General features: G+C 33.4%; 1 protein-coding gene across 1 annotated transcript in view; it reads left to right on the forward strand.

Moving 5' to 3' along the window:
- The window catches only part of KCNH8 (potassium voltage-gated channel subfamily H member 8), a 361,558-nt gene that overhangs the window by 183,479 nt on the left and 156,329 nt on the right, over positions 1-21,750 (forward strand). Inside the window, exons 4-5 of the mRNA XM_012783282.3 lie at positions 10,654-10,781; positions 15,858-16,098. Coding sequence (XP_012638736.2) covers positions 10,654-10,781; positions 15,858-16,098 — 369 coding nt within the window. The remainder of the gene's footprint in view (positions 1-10,653; positions 10,782-15,857; positions 16,099-21,750) is intronic.

The following is a 21,750-nucleotide window of genomic DNA, read 5'->3' on the forward strand; positions in this document are numbered from 1 at the left end:
TAGCATGTATACTTAGTAACATTATTTCTTTATTTAAATAATATTCTTTCATTTCTAAAAGTCTGTAAGTTTACTTAGTAATTTTTCTTAAAGAGTTATATAGAACTTTAAAAAGAAAGCCCAAATGGTTAGAGTTTGAGCTATCAGACTGAAGATTTTTTTCATCCATGTGACATCTGTCTTTTGGAATATTTCTGAAATTGTCTGTGTGGAACAAAATCAACTGTGATTAATGTGCCACGAGCATTTGAAAAGAATGTGCATTCTATGTATAATGAACACCATAGATATATGTTCATTAATTACAGAAAATAGGTAGTATTAAAATTCTCTATAATTTTATTTATTTTTTGCCACCACATTCTACCCATTTCTGAGACAAGTTAAATTATCCTAATATGATTTGTGATTTTTGAATTCCTGTGTTTCTATCATTTTTTTACTTTCTATGCTATATAATTCAGAACATAAAAATTCATGATTTTTATTGTAATTTGTTTAATAAGGGCTTTTTCATAGCCACCTTGAACTAGAAGTTTCTGTATTAATATTTAAATGGGAATAAGTGCTCTAGTATTTTGTAAAAGCATGTTATAAAAGTAGTTTACAATTCAAAAGGGGGATATGAGGGAGAATGTAAAGGAAATGGAGCCTAAAATGACAAGTAGAGAAGAGTATTTTTCAATGCCAGTCTGTTTTGATGCAAGAAAGAGACCATGGCATCACTTAGAGGATGAGGATTAAAAAAAGAGTAAAATAGGAGAAGACCTTGTGTAGCAAAGGAAATGATTCTAGTCTAAGAAAGATCCATTTTTACTCAATAAGATAGCACAAAGGAGTGAAAAAATGTAATAAAGGATACCTGTGAAGTGATCTATAATTTACCGTGGTGAGGTGGAAAGAACATGAGATTTCACTAAGGATTCAAATAGGAGCCCTCCCTGGTAGTAAATCTTTAACTATCACTAACAACGTTGACTGTAAATAGAGTAAACTCTGTAATCAAAAGACATAGAGTGGCTGAATGGAAAGAAAGAACGAGATCTAACTGTATGTTCTCTACAAGAAATGCACCTCACCTATAAAGACACATGAAGACTGAAAATAAAAGGATAATAATATGCTTAAATAAAAATAAATAAATAAATAAGACATGGAAAAAGATATTCCATGAAAATGGACACTAAAAAAAAAAAAGCAGTAGTAAAAAACTATACTTCTATCAGATAAAATAGATTTCAAGAAAAAATATATACAAAGAGATGGAGAAGGCCATTATATAATGAGAAAGGAGTTATTCAGCAGGAGGATATAACAATTCTAAATATATATATACTCAACACAGGAGCACCCAGATATATAAAGCAAATATTATCAGAGCTACACACAGAGAGAAAGAGAGAGAGAGACCCCCCTCAACACAATAATAGTAAGAGACCTCAACACCCGACTTTCAGCATTGCATAGATTATCCAGGAAGAAAATAAGCAAAGAAACACTGGACTTAATCTGCACTATAGACCAAATGTACCTAAAAGATATTTACAGAATATTTCACTCAACAGCTACAGAATATATTCTTCTCCTCAGCTCATGGATCATTCTCTATGATAGACCATATCTTAGGCCACAAAATGAGTCTTAAAAGTTTTTTTTAAAAAAATGGAATCGTATCAAGTATTTTCTCTGACCACAATGGAATAAAACTAGGAATCAATAACAAGAGGAAAATTGGAAAATATACAAACACATGGAAAATAAACAATATACTCCTGAATTACCAGTGGGTCAATGAAGAGATTGGGAAGGAAATTTTTTAAAAAACTCTTTAAACAAGTGAAAATTAAAACACAGCATATCAAACCTGTGGGATACATCAAAAGCAGTACTAAGAGAAAAGTTTATAGCAATAAGTGCCTACTTCAGAAAAGTAGAAAAGCCTCTAATAAACAACCTAATTATGCATCTTAAAGAACTAGAAAAACAAGAGAGGAATTCATAAAGACCACAGCAAAAATAAATGAAATTGAAACAAAAAATATGAAAGATCAATGAAATGAAAAGTTGATCTTTTTAAGTTAGAATCTTCAGCCAGATTAACTAAAAAAAAATAGGGAAGGCAAAAATAAATAAAATCAAAGATGATAATGGAGACATTACAACTAATATTGCATAAATTCAAAGGATTATTACAGGCTAATATGAACAATTATATGCCAATAAATTAGAAAACCTACAAGAAATGAATACATTCCTGGACACATACAACCTACCAATACCAAGATTAAACCAGAAGAAATCCAAAACCTATATAAACCAATAACAAGTAATGAGATAGAAGCAGTAATAAAAAGTCTCCCATCAAAGAAAAGCCCAGCATCCAATGGCTTCACTGCTGAGCTCTACCAAACATTCAAAGAAGAACTAATACTAATTCTATTAAACAATTCCAAAAATTGAGGAGGAAGGAATGCTCCCAAACTCATCCTATGAGGCCTGTATCACCCTGACACTAAAACCAAAGAAACAACAACAATAAAAGGAAAACATAGAAAGAAAACATAGAAAACCAAAGATACAACAAAAAAAGAAAACAAGTTCAACAGCAATATATCTCTAATGAACATAGATACAAAAATCCTCAACAAAATACTAGCAAATCAAATCAACAACACATTAAAAAGATTATTCATCAACAAAAGATTATTCATCAACAACGCATAAAAAGATTATTCATCATGATCAAGTGAGATTCATACTAGGGATGCAAGAATGGTGGAACATACATGAATCAATCCATGTGATGCATCATATCAACAAAATGAAGGACAAAAAACATATGATCCATTTCAAACCATATGATCCAAAGCATTAGATAAAATTCAACATCCCATCATAATATAAACTTTCAAAATACTGGCTATATAAGGAACATACCTTGACATGGTAAAAGCCATATATGGCAGACCCACAGCTAGTATCCTGAGGAAAAACTGAAAGCCTTTCCTACAAGATCTGGAACAAGACTAGGATGCCCACTCTCACCACTGTTATTCAACATAGTACTGGAAGTTCTAGTTAGAGCAATCAGAGAAGAGAAGGAAATAAAGGACATCCAAATTGGAAAATAAGAAGTCAAATTATCCTTGTTCACAGAGTATATAATTTTATGTCTAGAGAAACTTAAAGACCCCACAAAAAAACACTCTTAAAAATGATAAATTCAGTAAATTTGCAGAATACAAAATCAACATACAAAAATCAGAAGCATCTCTATATGCCAACAGCAAACAATCTGAAAATCTGACTACTACAAAGTAGTCTCATTTATAATAACTACAAATAAAATAAAATACCTAGGAATAAACTTAACCAAAGAAGTGAATGATCTCTACAATGAAAACTATAAAGTTTATGAAAGAAATTGAAAAGGACACAAAAATGGGAAGATAGTCCATGCTCATGTATTGGAAGAATCCACTGGAAGTGTTTTAATGTCCATACTACCCAAAGAATCTACAGATTCAATGCAATCCCCACAAAAATATTAATGACATTCTTCACAGAAATAGGAAAAATAATCCTAGAATGTATATGGAATGACAAAAGACCCAGAATAGCCAAAGTCATCCTGAGCAAAAAGAATAAAACTGGAGGAATCACATTACCTGACTTCAAATTATACTACAGAGCTGTAGTATACAAAACAACATGGTATTAGCATAAAAACAGACACATAGATCAATAGAACAGACTAGAGAACCCAGAAACAAATCCACACTTCTATACTGAATTTATCTTTGACAAAGGTGCCTAGAACATACAAGGGCAAAAGGTTAGTCATTTCAATAAATGGTATTGGGAAAACTGAAGATCTATATGCAAAAAAATGAATCTAGACTCTTATCTCTCATCATATATAATAATCAAATCAAAATGGATTAAAGACTTAAATCTAATACCTGAGGCTATGAAACTACCAAAATAAAACATTGGGGGAAATTCTTCAGGACATTGGGCTGGGCAAGGACTTCTTAAGTATTACTTCCAAAGCACAGGTGACCAAGGAAAAATTGAACAAATGGGATCACATCGAGCTAAAAACTTCTGCATAGCAAAAGAAAAAATCAACAAAGTGAAGAGACAACCCACAGAATGGGAGAAAATATTTGCAAACTACTCATCTGACAAAAGATCAGTAACTAGAATATATAAGGAGCTCCAACAACTCAATAGAAAAAAATCAAATAATTTGATTCAAAAATGGGCAAAGAATCTGAATAGATATTTCTGAAAAGAAGACATACAAGTGGCCAACAGATATATGAAAAAATACTCAACATCATTAGTCATCAGACAAATGCAAATCAAAATTACAATGAGATATCATCTCACCTCAGTTTAAATGACTTTTATCAAAAAGACAGGCAATAACAAATGATAGTGAGGATGTGGAGAAAAGGGAAACCTCATATAGTGTTGGTTGAAATGTGAATTAGTGCAACCACTATGAAGAACAATATGCAGGCCTCAAAAAACTAAAAATAGAACTACCATATGACCTAGCAATCCCACTGCTAGGTATATATCAAAAAGAAAAGAAATCAGTATATCAAAAATATATCTGCACTCTTATGTTTATTGTAGTAAACAATAGCCAAGATATGGAATTGTCCTGAGTGTCCATCAATGGAGGAATAGATAAAGAAATTGTGTTATACATACACAATGGAATATTATATAGCCATAAAAAGAATGAGATCCTGTCCTTTGCAACAATATGAATGAAACTGCAGACCACTGTGTTAAGTGAAATAAGGCAAGCACAGGAAGACATAGTTCACATGTTTTCACTCATATATAGGACATAAATATTAAAACAATTGATCTCATGAATGTAGAGAGTAGAGTGATGATTACCAGAGGCTGGGAATGGTAGTGGGGAGGCAGGGATAAAGTGGGATTGGTTAATGGGTGCAAATACAGTTAGATAGAATGAACAATATTTGATAGCACAACAAAGTGGCTATTGTCAACAATAAGTTATGGAATACCTTAAAATAACTCAAAGAGTAGATTTGGAATGTTCTCAACACAAAGAAATGATAAATGCTTGAGATGATGGATACCCCAGTTACCCTGATTTGATTAATTCACACTGTATGCCTATATCAAAACATCACATGTACCCTATAAGTATATACAACTATTATGTATCTGTAATAATTCAAAACAAAAATTAAAAAATACCAAAAAACAAATATGAACCCTCTGACTTACTGTGTGAATTTGAGCAAGTATACAATTTTATGACCTTTTGTTTTCTTTTAATTAAATGAAAATTTAATGCCAAACAAAGTGAGGATTAAGGGAGAACCAAGACAAAGTTCCTGGCATAATGCTGAGAACATGATGGGGGCTAAGGGAATATTGCTAAAACATGATGTTTTGTTGAGAAGTCCTAACTCACTGGAGTATAAACATAACTTTTAATATTTTTCCTGGAAATTTTCATCATTCAGTATTGTATAACAACTAAAATTGCCTATTTAATCATCCTGCTTACTGACCAGTACCTTCTCCTTTTGTAACTCACTTATTTACCTTTTTTGACCTGATGGCAATTGAAATCTTCACCTTCTTCCTGTGTTAGTCCATTAGTGCTGTTTTCATTTTCCTTCCCCCTTAGCTTTCATGGTACATAATTTTAAAGTCTTTAGGAGTGTATCCCAAACTCTCTTGTGCTTCTCTATTTTCTCTGTAGCCATCTGGCAAAGCTACACACTCAAAAAAACCTACAATCCATTTTCTCTGGACTGCACACAGAATGGCTAAAAACTGATGGGATAAAAATTATACTAGGGCAAATGTGAACCACTCTAAATTTATTATTATCAACCTTATGTGGACTGGTCAAATTCCTCAACAAATCTATCACTTTTCCTACTGGAATTGACCTCCCATCCTCTGCAAGTATTTCAAGCATTCTCTACTATATTCAAAACATCAACTCCTACTAATTACCACTTATCCTTAGAATTTAATTCCCCCTCAAAGTTATGAAAAACAAAGGGTGGGGTGCAGAGAGAGATAGAGAGACAGAGAATATCATCTTTCAGATAGGAGCTCTCATCTTCCTGCCATCAACTCTGTATGTTCACCTCCTGTATGTTCACCTTCATATGTAATCAATCTCTTTTCTTCCTTTTATAAGAGATATATAGGATGTCTTTTCCATCTAAGTAGAATCACTCAAAATGAGGTTTGAAGACACTATAACTCCTCTGTCTTTCTTGAAATATCCTTTTCCCTTAGATTCTGACACCACATTAATCATTTTCCTCCGTTTATGCTTCTCCTTTTCTGTTTCTTTTATGTCTCACAGCTGACCTATTACATCTTAATGTAAGGGCCTAGATTTTCTCCTCTCACTCTGAACTCTTTTACTAAATAATTTTATGATCACTTAAATGACAAAGCCAGGGAACTTTACTCTCTAAATCTATTCCAAATGTGCCAGCCTTGCCCATGCCTACTGCTCCCACTGAAGTCTAAGCTACCACTACGTTTGAACTGGTCTACTAAAACAACCTCCTGAATGGTCCTCTGTTGATTCTTTCTAATCAGCTCATAAATTGCAAGTCAATGTGTTATTTTGAAATCTCAAATTTTCTCATGTCATTTGAATGTTTAAAATCTTGCTATGGCTTCATGTGTTCCTCCACTCTAGAATGCTAACCTCTGCCCTGTTATAGGAAAGGAAAAGAGTAAGAGAGAAAAATACACACACACACACACACACACACACACACAGAGAGAGAGAGAGAGAGAATATTTTTTTATTCAAGACACCATATACATACATTTTAAGGTCTTTCTGCTAGAGCACTTTAGGCTGTTTCCTACTTTATACTTCTATCACTGCACTTAGAGTCAAGAGCAACATTTTAAATGTGGCTTCAAAGGCCATGAGTCATCTGTCTGACTTCTGTCTACCTTCCAGTTTATCTTTTTACCTTTTTTCTTTTCATTCTCTGCATCCTAACTCTTCTGGACTTCTTGCAGTTCTTCAAAGATGCCGAGCTCCTTTATGTTCAAGGCTCTCACACCTATTATTCCCCCCAAACACACACATCTTGTCTTATTAACAACTATTCATTCTTCAGATTTTTAACCTGGGTCATCCATCCCCACTACCATCAAAGAATTTTGTCAGGTCCCACCATTAAATGGTTTGATATCACTTTATTCTTGTCCTTTTTTGTTGTGAGATATTTTTACATTAAGATATTTTTACATTAAAAATGTAATATATATAATACATGTAGCACAAAATATTATTACAAATCATCATACAACCAAAACCCAGTTTAAGAAACAGACTTTTATTAATACCATTTCATAAGGCACATACATGGTGGCTCAACTAGGGATGCTATTTCCCAGCCTCTTTTGCAGCTAGTTGCAGTCATATGATTGTGTATCATTATATAGCAATTGTACATTTCTCTAAACAATGTTATTTAGTTTTGCATGTATGTTATAAAAATGGTGCTGTCTTTTCTGTGATCTTTCATTTATTGCTTTTGTACTCAATATTGAGTATTTTGAGTTTTTGAGATATTTCTATGTTAAGCAGATACCATTTTATTCATTTTCCACTTAATTACCACATAAATCCAATTTAATGGATTATAAAATTCTATGCCATGACTATACCTCAATTTATGCATTATTTTGTTTATGGAAATTTGGCTTGTTTCTAGTTTATATACACAAACACACGTGTATAGTATGTATATATGTATATATTGATGTATTTTTTATATATGCAGATTACAAATATTACTGTAATGAATATTTTATATTATCTATACTTAAAGAATGAGTTGTTCCATATTTTATATGTAATATTTTTCAGTTGGGATCCATCAAAAAGGATCATTTTAAATTCATTCCTCAAGTTAGGAGATTTTAGATCTCGTAGGTGCAATAGTTTTCAACCCTAATCATTAATGAGGGTTCAGTTGTGACTACAAAGTTGCACAATTTTTTTTTTCCATTTAGAGCCAAGAACAAGACAGATATATTTTTATGATCTTTCCCTTTGAGGAGCCTTTTTCTAAGATGATAAAATTGCTGTTGTTTGATTTGGAAAATCTCAGCTATTAATTAGATTTTTCCACTGAGAAGGGAGTTGCCTTATTGACTGTTAAAATGTCTAATCTGGTCCGTTTTATAGTTATCATTGTAATTTTGCTTGGCATTTTGGAAGCCAGCTGATATTGCATACGCAGCCTGCCAGCTATTCCTACCAAACTCCTGTAGACGTTGCCTTCAAACTCTGGCAATTTCAAATTTAAATATATTCAAAATAACTCCCTGCTGGAGTAATAATTACATTTTCCAATGCAATTTACAAGAGTTCTGTGTGGACCAAAAAATTTAACACATGAATATTTGATCTTAACTTTTAGCAATAATGAAATGTGCTTTGTTCAGCCATGAGTTTCATAAAAAGTGCCCCTTTTGATATTATTCTTTGTGTTTTTTAAATACGCTTTTAGTGATTCGAGTCTATAGTAATGTAGCATGTTTTATTTTAAACATTCTTTCAAGGTACATAGTAAAGGATGAAGAATTTTTTTAAAAAAATGTAATGTCAGATTAAACTTTTGCAATGAATTAAATATCTTACTTGCTGATCATTAAACCATGCTGGGGTGGCATGGGAATGGAGGATAATTAAAGCCCTTGAAAGACTTGAAGTTCAAACTCAGATGTAGATGGACTGTGACACACATTATTCTATGTGGCACTCAACACAAAGCAGCAGTTGTGAACACTGATTGAAGTCTAAGGGGTTCTGTGCTCTGTGAGGAAGGGGTAGGAACAACTGTAGTCTACTCTAGCTTTACATGGTAATTCTCTTCCTTACTAGCCGTGTGACCATATGACATATTAGACCTTCAGTTTTCTCACCTGTAAATGGAAGATAATAATATTGATCTTATAGGGTATTTAAGAGGATCAATTTTAATAATAAATATTGAAGATCTAGAATAGTGCCTGGCACACAGTGGTCATCAGGAATTGTCATAGGGCTTCTGTGACATGACAACCAAACCAAATTATTTTTATGAAGGATAGAAATCAGAGTCTACATAATACTAGAGAGATTTGGCAATGAAGCTTAGACAAACAATAGTTTTAAATTTTTTATATTGTCCTATCATTGTAACATAGGTACAATTATTTAGAATGAAATTGTATGTTGATCAATTGGCCAAATTAAGACTAAATGTTTCTTAATGTAATATAACCATTTTGTTTATTTCTCTTGAACGATAGCCCTTTGGAAAGAAAATAACATAAATAGATTCTCACCTCACCTTATAAAAATACAGCCCAATTGGATTAAATATTTAAATGTTAAAAAAATTTTAAGTAGGGGCATAAAGATATTGGAAGAAATATGCATAGATTTCTGAGTGAAGACAATTTGGCTTGCAGGGCATAACGTCTAGACACCACAAATAGATAGATGGGTAAGACTGACAACATGAACATTTAAAAATTTTTCTACTTCATAAATAAATCCCAAAGCCAAGGAACAAATTAGGAACATTTTTGGCAGCCTATATGATAAGAAAATGGCAATTACTCTAGTATTCAAAGAAAGAACTATTACAAATAATTGAAAAGTACTAATTTAATTTTTAAACTGACAAAAATATGAATAGACATCAGAAAAACAAATGCAAATGAACCATAAATAAGGTGCATTCATCCACATTCATGATTTTTAGGCTATCAACTCAAATAATGATAAGGCACTTTTCAACTATTGAAATGTTAAACAATACTCATTTGACACTAAATATGTTGTAAGTTTGGCATGTGTGGCGAAGTAGGCCTTTCCATTCCCTTCCTGGGAGTGTAAATTCCTGGAATTAATTTTGGAGTGCGTATACCAAAATTTAAAATGTAGCTATTCCTGCTAGTAATTTATTTACTGAATAAACTCAAAGATCTGTGCATTTAAGAATTGTCATTGCAGGATTATCTACACAGATTTTTAAAAAATATTAGATAAACCTAAATGTTGATGAAAAGGAAATAGTAAAATTAATAAAGCTAGTTATAGCCTTAGCATGGTATGATAGTTGCCATTAAAAAGAATGAGAAAGAACTATAATATGTAGATTTGGGATGATTTATAAGTATTTTGATTTGAAAAAGTAATATATAAATAGTTTTTATTATGAATTTCCATTTTTGCAAAGAAAAATAAATATAAATGTGGATTTCTGGAAAGAAATAAAAAATATTGAGAGTAGAATTACGGATATGAGTGTCTAATAGCAGAAAAGATACTAATTACTTGTTAATGCTTTTCTGAACTAATTGAAAGTTCTTCTATTCTCATGGATGTTTTACTTTAATTTTTAAAAATTCATGCAGTTAATATGGTGAAAAAATATATGAATTGTAAAGGACTATTTAAATATCATTAGGAGAGAGCAGATCATTTTCAGTGTTGAAAAACGTGTATTACTACTATGTGCTCTTGAAAGGGAACTGTCAAAACTTAACATTCTTGGGATGAAATTATGCATTCATTGGCGTCTAATGAGTTTTGCTTTCCCCCAGACAAAGTCAAAGGAAGATCAAGAACGGGGACCCACTTTGACTCAGCCCGGAGACGAAGCCGAGCAGTCCTTTATCACATCTCTGGGCACCTGCAAAGAAGAGAAAAGAACAAATTGAAAATAAATAATGTAGGTGGTTTATGTGTACACTATGAATGCTGGTTTCCCCTGGTGGCAATGCTTGACTCGCTAAAGAAAGGCTCCAATTATTCATTTATTGGCTTTCCTAGATTATGTTTTTTTTCACTTTGGCTTGTGCTTTCCTATAAAGAGCAAACTGGAAAAGGTCAGCAGTCATGAGGCATTTCTGTAATAAAAGTGCTTAATCATAATGCTATCACAGCATAGAGATTAGAATATTATTACAGTGCAGTATGATATGGTACTAGGGGTGCTGCAAGTGGAGACATACTGGTTACCTTTTATGAAACAAAATGACGCAGCAAGTCATAATACATGTTCATAGTTTGTTGGTTAAAATTTCTCAAATTTAATTTTACTTTCATCTATTGTATACTTTATCTAATTTCTTAATTTAAAAATCTTAATTTTAAGATTTTAAATTAAAATCTTAATTTCTATCTTAATGCTTTTATCCGGGGGATCATGATGAAATAAAATCATTTAATCCATTTAAAAAATTTATATTTTATACAGAACACAGGTGAAAATTTCACACAGCGAAGCACTGGATTTGAAGTTATATGCCATGCATTACAGTTTTGTAAAAAGTTGTGCTTTTAGTAAATTATAATAGATCTGCTTTCAGAAACATGGTGCTTAACTGTCAAAAGCCATTGCCGTGTATGTGCCTATAAACAGTGATTCTTCCCAGTTTTATATGATACACATCTTCTAGGATACCACACTTAATTTCAAAATTGGTTCCTAGGACTAGGCGACTTCACCGAGAAACCTAGAATAATTTCTGCTAGGTTTGTAGATATTTGAAGATAATTTTTCAAATTTATGTTAATGTCATTCATTTGTGTTACAGAATCACCAGCCCATATCTGGGGTGCTGTGTGATTGTGAGTGGCTGATTAAATATTCAGGGTCCAACTTGCCAATGACATTAGAGATTCACATTCAAACAACCAGAGCTATTTTGTAATCAATTTAAGATCCAGAAATTCTGAGAGTTAGGACACAAGGGGGATTCTTTGGCACCTTACTTTTTTACATAGTAAATTGGTGGGTTACCTAATCTGACATACAAAATTCTTTGATGAAACAGAGCCATGCATCAGACATACAAAGTATCCATTTTTCTGAAGTAAACAAAGAAAGATGTATGAGCCCAGATTGTGGAGCAATCTGATACTATAGTGCTACAAACTTGGTTCTGCTTCAATGCGATTTCTTTCTGGAAGCTAGGACAATATTTTGAATTATTTGTACTTCAAAGACCATGTACTGGTCTGCCATGCTCTGTTGTGGAGAGTCACACACTGTTTTTTGTTTTGTTTTTTTTTTGTCCTGACTTAATATAAAGGTTTCCTAGGGACACCTTTGCCTTTGTGTCATATTGATTTCCTGGAGTCCAGAGAGACTTGAAGTGGTGCACACCACTTTTCTATGGATCCTTCCACTGGTTCCTATTTACATCTCCCTTCAGTTACCAAGTCAGTCTTAATGAAAGTAAACAAATTCTATAAAGAAACAAAGGTAACCACATCTGGGCTTGACTCCATGCAAGCCAACCAGCAAAGTACCTAAACAAATATCCAGAGATTTTGTAATGCTGCAAGCTGACACCATCCTGTAGCTTTTAGTGGAGAATCATTGAAACATAGCCAGGATTAGTGAGCTTTAAAATGCATTTGCCGAGTGTGCTATTTTTCCCTTTAGATTCAACAAAGTATAAAACAGTACTTAAGAATCTGATTTAAAAAATCATAACTCCCACTGCTTAGCTAATTTGCTTAATTGCTATTCATTTAAGAAGTACAAATATCAGGGAAGAGCATTAAAATAATACATAGTAATTAAAGATATCTAATCAGCGCAGTGACTCTGATACTACAGGTAACATTTTACTTCTGGGAAAAAAGTAAGTGTGGAATTAGGACTGGCCCTGTTCACCTTCTCCTTACAAGGAGAACAGAGTAGAATGGCTGAAGGACAGATAGCAGGAAGAAAGAATGAAGAAAGGAAATGATCTGGTTAATTTACTGACTAAACAATCATTCTTGGAGGAATTCTGGCTATAATAACATTGGCACACAAAAAAAGAATTCTTAATATTTTATAGCCCTTTGCTATTTACAAATTCATTTCACATACATCTTATTTGATTCTCACAGCAAGTTAGTGTTAGGTATGATTTTTATTAGTCCCATTTTAATGATGGAAAAAAACAACTTACTCAAAATTTCAAAAGTAGAAGCAGCAGCCCTTAATCTTCTTGGCTTAAAGCCACTGTGCCGCTGATTCACTCCTACCTTGCTGCTTGTCTGATACCATTCTGTGGAACAAGAATATGTGCTTCAGCCATACACGAGTGAACTCATGAGGATATTTGCAAAGTTTGGGAATCAGAATGCAACACCTTTTAGTCCTGGCTCTAACTGCCTGGTATATCTTGGGAAAGTTGTTTGATTTCTGCCTTCCTTAATTTGTTACTCTGTCTGTTAAATGAGAATGGAAGGATGCAAATATCTCCAACACACACACACACACACACACACACACACAAATGTTGTAAAGATTACAAGAGAGCCTTGGAAGCTTGAAAGGAGACTGCTATACATGAATCATGTTACCTGCAAGGGGCTGAGCTGGTAGTCAGCAAAGGTAAACACTGCTTTTGGATTCCCCAGCTATAGTGACTGCAGAAACACTTTCCTATCCCCTTGCTCATTCAGAAAATAGTTTCAAAGAAATGTTGGGAAAGTAGTTTAGGAAACCTTAATTAGGCAATGGAGTTAACTTTTGTGCTTTAATAATTCATAGGGTACAGATTAAATAGCTAAAACACCATTAGTACTGAAGAAATATGCTTCAAAATTAATAAATAATATAAACCTAACACCTAGACTAGTTGGTGGTATTATTCCTTAGACACACTCTCTATGTTTGAGAGTTATAAATAATATGCCTCCCTCTTACTTCCAGCTAAAAACACAATTTTACAACTGTGTACAATTTTCTTTTTACAGTTTTAAGATTTTTGTTTCCTTTCAAAAAGTTTTTGGTAAAACTTTAAAAATACTGTGGCAGGAGGAGAGGAGCATCCATTTTTTTTTCACTCAGGTGATTATTTAAAGATGTATGCTGGATTTGATTTGATAACATTTCAAAATTTAAGTCTAATTTGAGATGTATTGAATTCTCAGTATCTTTTTAAATAATTGAAATAATATGTTTTCAGTAGCCTATAAAAATGAAATTGTGTGTTTTCTGATTTGTGAAGATAACTAATGATCGCTGAACTTTTGCAACAGAATCATGTAATTAGCGTAAACCAAAGAAAATACGTTGCTTCTTGAGTTTTCCCAAATGCTCACCCCTAGACCTGGCTTTTCCCTCAAACAAGGTAAAAATTTTAAGTTAATGTAACATGATAGGAAAAACTTATTTGGATAGAAAATGAGATATTCCCCATAGCTTCCAACAATTTCTTATTGCAGTAAATATTTAGAGAAAAACTATATTAGAATCCATAATGTGCTATTGCAACAGAAGTGCTTCCCAACCTTGAGGGGATTAGTATTTACAGACCTAATCACCTCTGACTACCAGCCTGAGTTTTCATGAGAAGCTCAACAGAGTACTTCATGTTTTCTCAGTTTTATTCTAAAGTCCACTTTGGAAACTTGTTCCTTGAAACCAGAAAATGAGGCAAAGAGACAGAACAAAATATCGGGGAATGGGATGAAATGTAGATGCAGTGGGCAGATGGGCATCAAAGAACCATCTGGAAGTAGTGAGGCAGTGTCCCACCATGCAGTACTGGCATTATGAGGTCCCTGTGTGAGAATATAAACAGGAAATAGAAGCACTTGTTGAGAATACCTTCCAAAGGGAGGTGCCAGACAAGGTGTGCATTAATATTAAGGTAACAGAATTATTCAGTCACTGATAGTCATCATTTAGAACTAAGTGTTCCTGATCTCTCTGAACCTTTCTTGAATCCTCAGGTACTTCAGGGATCCTTGAATACACCAAATTAATCTGCCATTCTCTCAATGACTGAGACAAAAAAAAAAAAAAAAAAACGCCACTGTGACCTACAAGTAACATGTATTCTGGAACTTTTAACTTGTTCTGTTAATTTAACTAAACTTTCAAATTTAAGTTTCCATTACCTATCTTGCATTTCTCATTAATTGAGGTTAAAGCAAGGTCTGCAAGAATCTGGTCACGGGCTTGTCAAATTTCCACACACGCTATTGTTGGGCCTCCTTTTGTCTCATAGCAATAGCAGAATTGTTCATCAATTTGGACTGCTTTCAACGTGAAGTGCTTTTGCAGTTATCAAAAACTTCAGCTATTCTGCATTTAATCAGCTGCACAGTGAACACTGCCTTTCTCCTCCATGACTTGAATAATAACCCTTAAGTGACTGTTTCTCACTTTACTTTCTCAGCAAGGTCTGGCCAATGTCAGAATGCATCTGTGTTAGTCTAGGTAATGAGGTTTGGGTTACTAGCTCGAAACTTCACCAACAACCACAATGCAAAAATGCAATGTAGTTAGCACAACCTGGTTATATTTTGAAAAGAATGTAAACAGCTGTTTACAATAAAATGTTGGCCATGTTATCTATCCTTTCTTGAAAATAAAATGGTACCTTAGTTGTCATCAGTAGAATATCAGGTCAAATGTACTCTTTAGATAATGACTGTCATCTGAAAATGATGAGTATACAAAGTATAACCATAACAATAGAAATATAAACTCACCTTTGTGTTTATAATGCATGTAGGATTACTTAACATCTGTGGATGTTTTTAGATGACATTTTAGGTAATGGGTTTTTTTGATTTTTAATGAACAAAATCTAGATTGCTCATTTAACATTCATGACTAAACTCTGCCCATTCCTCTTACATATAACAATGATCTCTGCTCAGTTTTAGTTGTTTCGGTGTTTTATATCAACAACTTTTAAAAGTCACTTTAATTTTGTGTTTAAAGCTGTATGATCTTTGTTTCTAATTTTGTGTTTCTCCCCTCTCTTCTTTTTGTCTTCATCCACAGAATGTTTTTGTAGATAAACCAGCATTTCCGGAGTATAAAGTTTCCGATGCGAAAAAGTCCAAATTCATACTTTTGCATTTTAGCACTTTTAAAGCTGGCTGGGACTGGCTTATTTTGTTGGCGACGTTTTATGTTGCCGTGACCGTACCTTACAACGTTTGCTTTATTGGCAATGATGACCTGTCCACGACTCGAAGCACAACAGTCAGTGACATTGCAGTGGAGATTCTTTTTATTATAGGTAAGAAGCAACTGCTTTCCTAGGAGATTTGCATAAAGGAAGTAAGTGTGTTCCAGATTTTTCTGACATGAATTTGAACTAAGATCCGTTTGCATGGGCATGACTCAGCCTCTGATGCAAATTTTGGAGAAGCACATACTGTATTTGGATTTCTGAAAATTGCCTCTTCCAATTTTTCGTCTGTGTCTTTATTCAAACAGATCTAAACCGATGTTCTGTGTTTCTATACTTATTTCATCAAAAATGGGCTAAAAAAGACTTACTGGCAGTTTTGTTTATACTTTCACATCCTTCATGATCTTAACTGTGTAGGGTCAGAGATGGGGCATGGCAAGAACCAACCAGTGGTGTCCTGACAGAGGTCCAGTCCTGGGTGTGGTTCTTTCTCCATGCTTTTCCATGCTCTTTCAGCATGTTGATGGTGGTTTCAATAAATGGCCTTTTTGCAGAATCAAGGGTTACATAAGCCTTCCAGCAAATCAGGACAAGCAGTGGGTATCTGATTTTAATTAAAGAAGAGGTCTCAAGGGATATTTGCTAAGGATACTTATCTCTAGAATATTGGGAACCTCAGTTGAAACTGCATCTGCTCCAATCTTGTAATCCGACTCCTGTTTTCCTGTCTCTTAAATCTTCATCTTGTTCAGACCAAAACCTAGATCTTTCCTGCTCATTCTAGGACTGATACTGGGTCTCTGTTAAGACACAGATTGACTTTTTGTTGAGTTCTTGCTCATCATTAGCAACTGACACCTGCTTCTTTACCTGGTTATGGTGACATAGGGCAACGTTCTCACTGTAAACATGAGAGAAGTTTTGGAAAATATTTTCAAGCAGGAAGGTGAACAAAGGAGTAGAAAATGGATCTTGAAAGTTCAAAGAAAAGGAAATAAGTAAGTGAGGCAGATCAAAAACCTTGTTTCAACGGTGGCAGTAATTTTTCTCAGTGAAGCTATTAAATAAAGCTTTGGGACCAGAGTGGGTTGTCTAATCAAATGTCAGTACATGTTTGCTTTGGATGCGTTTGAGTGCTCTTGGTAGGACCTGGCATCACTATTAACATTGTGTTCGCTGGGAACACCCCTTAGACCTCGGTTAGAACCCCGGCTCCGCCCCCAGAAGTGGTAGCTGTAGTATGTTTACTCCACTAGATGGCAATATTGTCTAGTTAGGCAGATAGGTAAGGCTACAAATTCAGGGAAATTTAATTTTTTTTTTAACTAAAGCTATTCTTTATTAGAAAGAAACAAACATAAAGAGATCTATTAAATCACTGTTAAATGGAAATTAACAACATTCTACTTCGAACAAGAGTCGAAAATGAAAATGGTAGACAAACTGGGTGTGTCTGTAGGACAATCCATTCCGATTTTATACCCTTTTACTTTGCTAACCTTTGATGTCTCCTCCCACGCATCCATAATATACACATAAATTAGCTTAACACCCTCCATGACTTTGTCAAAGTTCTCAAGAACTTGGGCAGTTACTCAACATTTAGAGTTTTCTTTTCTGTGATAACTATTTCATAGGGTTTTATGAAATAATATATATAAGTATCAGTTTAACAAATATCTCATCATCTTCTTATTGTTGTTATTTGCAACACTGTCAAAGAGGACAGGTTATATCTTTCTTTTCCGTTCTTCCTGATTCTTAGATAATTGAAATGTTTAAGGCTTAGAAGCCACTTCTGATACTACATGCTCATTGGCAGATTATGACCTGTTTACCCCCATGAGAACTCATACGTATGGCATAGATATTATATAAGTTTATCTTTGTTTTAAGGCTGATTTCCTCTACTAAACCAGTGGAGACTAGTTTGATCCCCTGATAGCTACTCCTGAATTCTCCTACGTTCTTTCTTACTGCCATTTCTACTGTGCTTCAGGCAGCAAAATGGTTCTCTCAGTAGGCGATACCCATCTCTTAGTGGCTGCATGACAAAAGAATGGAAACTTATTTCTGTTTTTTCCAGTTTAGTTTCTAAAAAGGTTACTTTAGAATTTCAGATTTTGGTCTGCCAGCTGTTTTAGTGTGACTCCTGCCAGGAATCCCTTGTTGACTGATTTTTTTTTTTTTTTTATAAGCAGTAAAAACTTCTCTGCTCTTCCCTACTGTTGCCTTCTTGCTTTTTCTTTTAAATGAGTTTGAGCATATCTGCCATTTATTATAACACATTTAGAAAAATAGCTTGAACTAACATTTCTCCAAGCATGTTTCCCTGAATGTTTATTCTATGAAATATTTCAAAAAGATAGGCTAAAAATGATCATTGGGAAACAAGTTAAAACAGTATGAATAAAAAATACATTGCCTGTAATACTGTATCTTTACAATGCTAAAGTAGTGTTTGGACCATTTAATATTTATTATATTAGTATGTGTGGCAAAATTCATATGTAGATTTTACATACTGTTTATTTTCTATTTTTAGGATGGTGTTATTAAATTGGCATCTTATAATTATGTCAGAATTGTGAAAAAGCAGTTTTAGAAAAGGTTTGGGAAGGAAAGATTTTCATATAGCTAACATATGGTATTTAAAAAAATATTTTGTTATTTGTACCAACTTCATATAAAGGTAAGGCAATATGATTATTTTTTAAATGGAGAATAATTAAATGTTCTATGAGAAAATGGATTCATAGTCAAAATTAAAGTTGGAAGATGATATAGCTCTTTCAGAGATTCACAGTGTACTTTAGCACTGTACATCCTCTATGAAACTCAGTGATAAAGAATTATACTTAAATGTGATTAATCCAGCATCTCTCAAATTTTTCATTTTTGCTTCATAACTCATTCCTTTCCAGACCACTTAGTAACGCTCTTTGGGGAAGACTGACTCAAAAATATTCTTCCCAGATAGATTCACCATAAAGAATGTGTCTATAATTATGTTAGCCAACCTTAATGGTGAGCTTGCAGGTCTTCTAGATACTTTCTTACTCTTAAATTCTTTTGTAAGCAACATTAGTTCTTTGAGATCAATAGAGTGCGGTTCTTGCTTATGAGCTATAAAGTTTGGCTATAAAGTTACCTTTAGTTTCAAAACAATCATATATAACTTAGCTGCTGATGCAAAGCCTTATGGAAACTTAAAATGAGAAGCGACGTAATAGCAATTTATCTAGTCCTATGGTTCTTACTTTGTAGGTGGGGAACTGAGCCCTAGTAATATGCCCAAGGCCCTGTAATTAACTGATGGCACACTCAGGTCTTCCAGTTGTTGGATCAAGTTTTTTCTTAGGAGTTTATAGTAAATACAATTCAACTTTCTGAAAAATTCCACTCAACTTGCTTTTCTTTATTTTTAGCAATGATTCAGAAAATGAGAGAAAGAAGGGCCAACTTTCTTTTCTTTTTCCATGAAAACAAAAATTAATAGCTTGTGCAATCTTGGTGGAGAAAGATGGCTGGGGAAAACTATTCCATGGGATCAACAGTTACCTCCCGATTTCCTTACTAAAAAACCAAAAAAAAAAGGCAATTTTGTATAGGCAGCAGTATGCTCAGATCCCGAGAATAAATTATGAATGTTCTAAGCCAGTGCTGATTCCATTCCATTTATCCTGTTTCTGGTGTAGGGGTCAGTCTGTGACCAGTTCTATCCAATAGGATATAAAGAGATTGCTTTGGTGGGGGAAAATAGACTTTGTGGAAATGATTGTTTTCTCTAAAAAAAAAAAGAAGAAAGACATGCAAGAGAAGTAGATCTGTATCCCCATTCCTTCATTTTTCCTGGGATGTGTAGATGGAAGAATATGATGTTTGTAACCACTGCAGCCATCTGTAATGATTGGAGAGATGTGGCAAAGAAGATGTGTATGGTAGAGCAAAAAGCCAGGATACTGCAGCTTCAGACTCCTTGTTGGGTGATATAAAATGTTCCTGTTATTGGGGCTACTGTTAATTGGATATTTTGTTACTAATAGCTATATCATTCTAAAATCACTCAAAAAATACCACTTAATCATTTGTGACCCTTTGCACTGGGCCATTTCAGAGGCTCTAAGCTATACCCTTCCCAAAGGAAACAAAATGGCATTTATTCCTCCTGTCATTTAACTAGGAGCCTATCTAGTGATTTGCATATGCTTATTATCTAGTATTATAACCACAAAGGCTTTGCCATAAATTTGTAACTCTGACTCGGTCTAAGAACTCCTCAGAAAGCTAAATGTCAAAGGAAACATGATGTGCAATTGTACTTTCTGTTTACTTTACATTTATCTTAGTCATAAATCACTGAGTTATTTAACAGGACATCCAACAGAACAGAATAGAGAGACCAATGGGAATATATAGGTAAAGGGATAATAGGTGAGAATTTCCCAAAAAGGAAAGAATATATGAATCCTGAGATCAAAAGAGCACTGCAGGTACTGAATGGCATAAATAAAAATATGTTTATACCTAGACACATTACATCGCAGGTCATAAAGGAAATCTTAGAAGCTTCTAAAAAGAAAGACAAGTTAATTACAAAGGGATGATAATTAGACTGTAATCAGATTTCTTAGCAACAGTAGAGGCTAAAAGACAATGAATAATATCTAGCTTACTAAAAAAAATACCAGACTGCCTGCCTGCCTGCCTTCCTTCTCTCCCCTCTTTTCTTTCCTTCTCTTTCTTGCTTTTCCTTTTCTTACTCTCTTTTCTTTTCCTTCTTTCTTTCTTTTTTTTCCTTTCTCCCAGTCTACTATCCTTCAGGAAGGGGGACACAATGGAGAAATTTTTATACAACAAAACAATTTTATCACCCCTAGACTTTTCACTAGAACTGCTAAAATATGTATTTTAGAAGGATGAGAAGTGAGCCCAAAAGGAATGAGTGTATCCAAAATAAAAGAAAACAAAATTTGGAATGAAATTGATAAAATATGTTGACAAATTAGATTAATTGTTGTATTAAAAAAGAACAGTATTGTTTTGGTGGACCCAAGTAAAATAACAAATTAGAACAGATACTGCTAAAATATATTGGAAAATTTAATTAAGTATTGGCTGAAAACATATTCATGTGTTTTATGTTTTTAAAATAGATAGAAACTAAAGTTCCAAACAATGATGACCATAAGGAGGTGATGATAACTAGATAAAAAGCAATATGTCATTTTTTGACATGTTCATAGTACTAGTAAAAAGATTGAAGCCTAGAGAATATTGTTAGAAAAATGTGTAATTAGTTGTACACACTAAAATTTTAAAGTAACTGTACAAAAAGAAAAAAAGGAAACTATCGATGGATCAGTGATTCCAAACAACCAGAAATGATAAGGAAAATGTGCAATATTACCAATCCAAAAGATAAAGGAAAGGATAAAAACAAATGAGAAAGGAAAAGATGGGAGTTAGAAGATGAAAAATAAGATGACAGTTAATCAAGATATATCAGTAATCTCAAAATATTAACAGATTTATAAAAGAAGTGATATTTAATGGATTTTTTAAAAATTCAAGAATATGCTAATTATAAAGTTAGATCTACTGCAATACCACTCAGAAATGGAAACTGAAAAAATGGGAAAAAGTATATGTTATGTAAATACTAATCCGAAGAAAGGTGATGCAGGAATGTCAATAGCAGAAAATATAAAATTTAAGGCAAAGATATTAATAGCAATAGTAAGTGACATTTCATGT

The sequence above is a fragment of the Microcebus murinus genome, chromosome 1 (genome assembly GCF_040939455.1).
Source record: "Microcebus murinus isolate Inina chromosome 1, M.murinus_Inina_mat1.0, whole genome shotgun sequence".
NCBI lineage: Eukaryota > Metazoa > Chordata > Mammalia > Primates > Cheirogaleidae > Microcebus > Microcebus murinus.